Here is a 1,751-nt window from a genome sequence, read left to right as displayed (position 1 = left end):
CTGCCATGTGGCTGAGCCTCAGCCAAGCCACTTTACAGCAGACTACTCAAGGCAACCAGAGAGGAAAAAGTGCTGCTACCGTTTCTTCTGCAGAGCGGAGAAGTTTTTTTTGAAGGTAGGGCTGATCTGGTTAAGTAGTTCCACCAAGGAATGACTGAGAAAACTGGGGTTGGCAGGTTTGGGATTGAAGTTATATGCAGTAGACCTACAAGAGAAAACAGAAACTGAGTCACAAGTCGTTGTCGTAGGTGGGACTCCCCATGCCCTTGGGACATGGGACATGCATGACAGCTTTCCGTACACGCGCTGCAGGAAAAGCCTGCACCGCCTGCCCTTGCTGGGCCCGCTCCGGCCTCTCCACATGAGAGACAGCCCTGCACCCGGGCCTGGATGGATGGCACAGCAGACCTAGTTTAGACCTTCTTCAGCCAGCACCACATTCAAGAAAGGCGTATACTTTCATATCTGGGAAGGACTGATTTCACAGAGCTTCCCAACACACCAAAAGGGCCTCTGCTTAACACAGAACCCAGTGATAAAGGCACCAACTACACCAGGGTCAGTGCCCTCTCGAGGTGCCTCGTCTCCCGGCTGGAAGGCTGAGCCCCAGACCTGCCAGCAGCATGCCAGCAGGTCCCCCTCTCCAGGTCACGTTTTGCCAAACTCAGCTTCCAGCAGGGACCACCTGTTTCACATCCATTGTGCCATGTGGTCTCCTAGGACGTGCACTCCGATGTGCACCCTTAGAGTTGTCACTTGTAACACTTATTTTTACAGATTTGAGGGAAACAATGGTCTACAAATTATTTCTTCCACAAGCCAGTTTAACGCAGAGCACTTCCACTTCATAACGAGACAGATTGTGGAAATGTGCTTGGATCTCATCTTCTACATTTTAAGCTCTCTCTCTTTTCAGACAGCTTCTTTCTCCTTCCGTGAGTTATAACCTTGTATTTCAAACAGGCAGTTATGGTTGCCCAGGTGATTATCTGGGTTACAGGATCGAGGCCACCCAGAGCTGTTTCTGAGCTGATAGTTGGCTGCCCTGTCTACCCTGAACTCAACAGGTCTCAACAGTTACTGGGCTGGATGGACCCTGCATCGCTCCCAGTACAGCAACAGGCACAGCACCGCCATATCAACAGTCTCTCATAGTCACTATTCTAGGAGGAAAAAAAAAAAAAACAAACCCAAAAAAACAAGTAGTCAAACGTCTGCCCAGCTCGGGAAGTTCTGACAGGCCGTACTTTTGCTTTAGGGCAAAACGAGATCGTTGTGATGGGCAGGAAGGAATTCCCTCCCAACTCAAACTGCTCTAATTAGCTGACGACATTATGGGATGTTTAAACTTTCCCTAAAGCATCAGGCGTTTATCCACCATGGAGAAATGGCACCAGGCATAACTGAACAGCCCAATCCAGTACAGCAACTCCTACAAACCTACGTGAGCAGCCAATTAAAATAGCCTATTTTACACACACACGAAAAAAAAAATCAGCAGCAATTGTTTGTCTGTGGGTTCTTTTCCAGCTGGCTGTCGCAAGCTCCCTGCTGCGGGGCAGGACGGGAGGACTCAGTTACTCACTGATTCAAGTAAAATCCTCGAGTGGATGCGGTGATACTGACATGCCGATCCTCCACCGTGATGACATATAAATACATGAGGTCCCCGTGCATCTTCCGGTTACCGGGTGGAGGGTTCCAGCCACTCATCGTCAATACCTTTAGGCACTGCAAAGGCTGCAGAAGAA

At 49.5% G+C, this 1,751-nt stretch overlaps 1 protein-coding gene across 2 annotated transcripts in view; it reads right to left on the bottom strand.

Moving 5' to 3' along the window:
• CLUH (clustered mitochondria (cluA/CLU1) homolog) overlaps positions 1–1,751 on the bottom strand; it is a 30,537-nt gene that overhangs the window by 19,894 nt on the left and 8,892 nt on the right. For both annotated transcript variants that reach the window (XM_010132453.1, XM_010132452.1), the window contains exons 7-8: positions 1,586–1,740; positions 80–205 (exon numbers count right to left, since the gene is read on the bottom strand). In XM_010132453.1, the coding sequence (XP_010130755.1) occupies positions 80–205; positions 1,586–1,740 (281 nt within the window). The remainder of the gene's footprint in view (positions 1–79; positions 206–1,585; positions 1,741–1,751) is intronic.

Source organism: Buceros rhinoceros, unplaced genomic scaffold, assembly GCF_000710305.1.
Source record: "Buceros rhinoceros silvestris isolate BGI_N320 unplaced genomic scaffold, ASM71030v1 scaffold14383, whole genome shotgun sequence".
NCBI classification, from domain to species: Eukaryota; Metazoa; Chordata; class Aves; order Bucerotiformes; family Bucerotidae; genus Buceros; species Buceros rhinoceros.
This window is presented reverse-complemented; position numbering and strand designations above follow the sequence as displayed.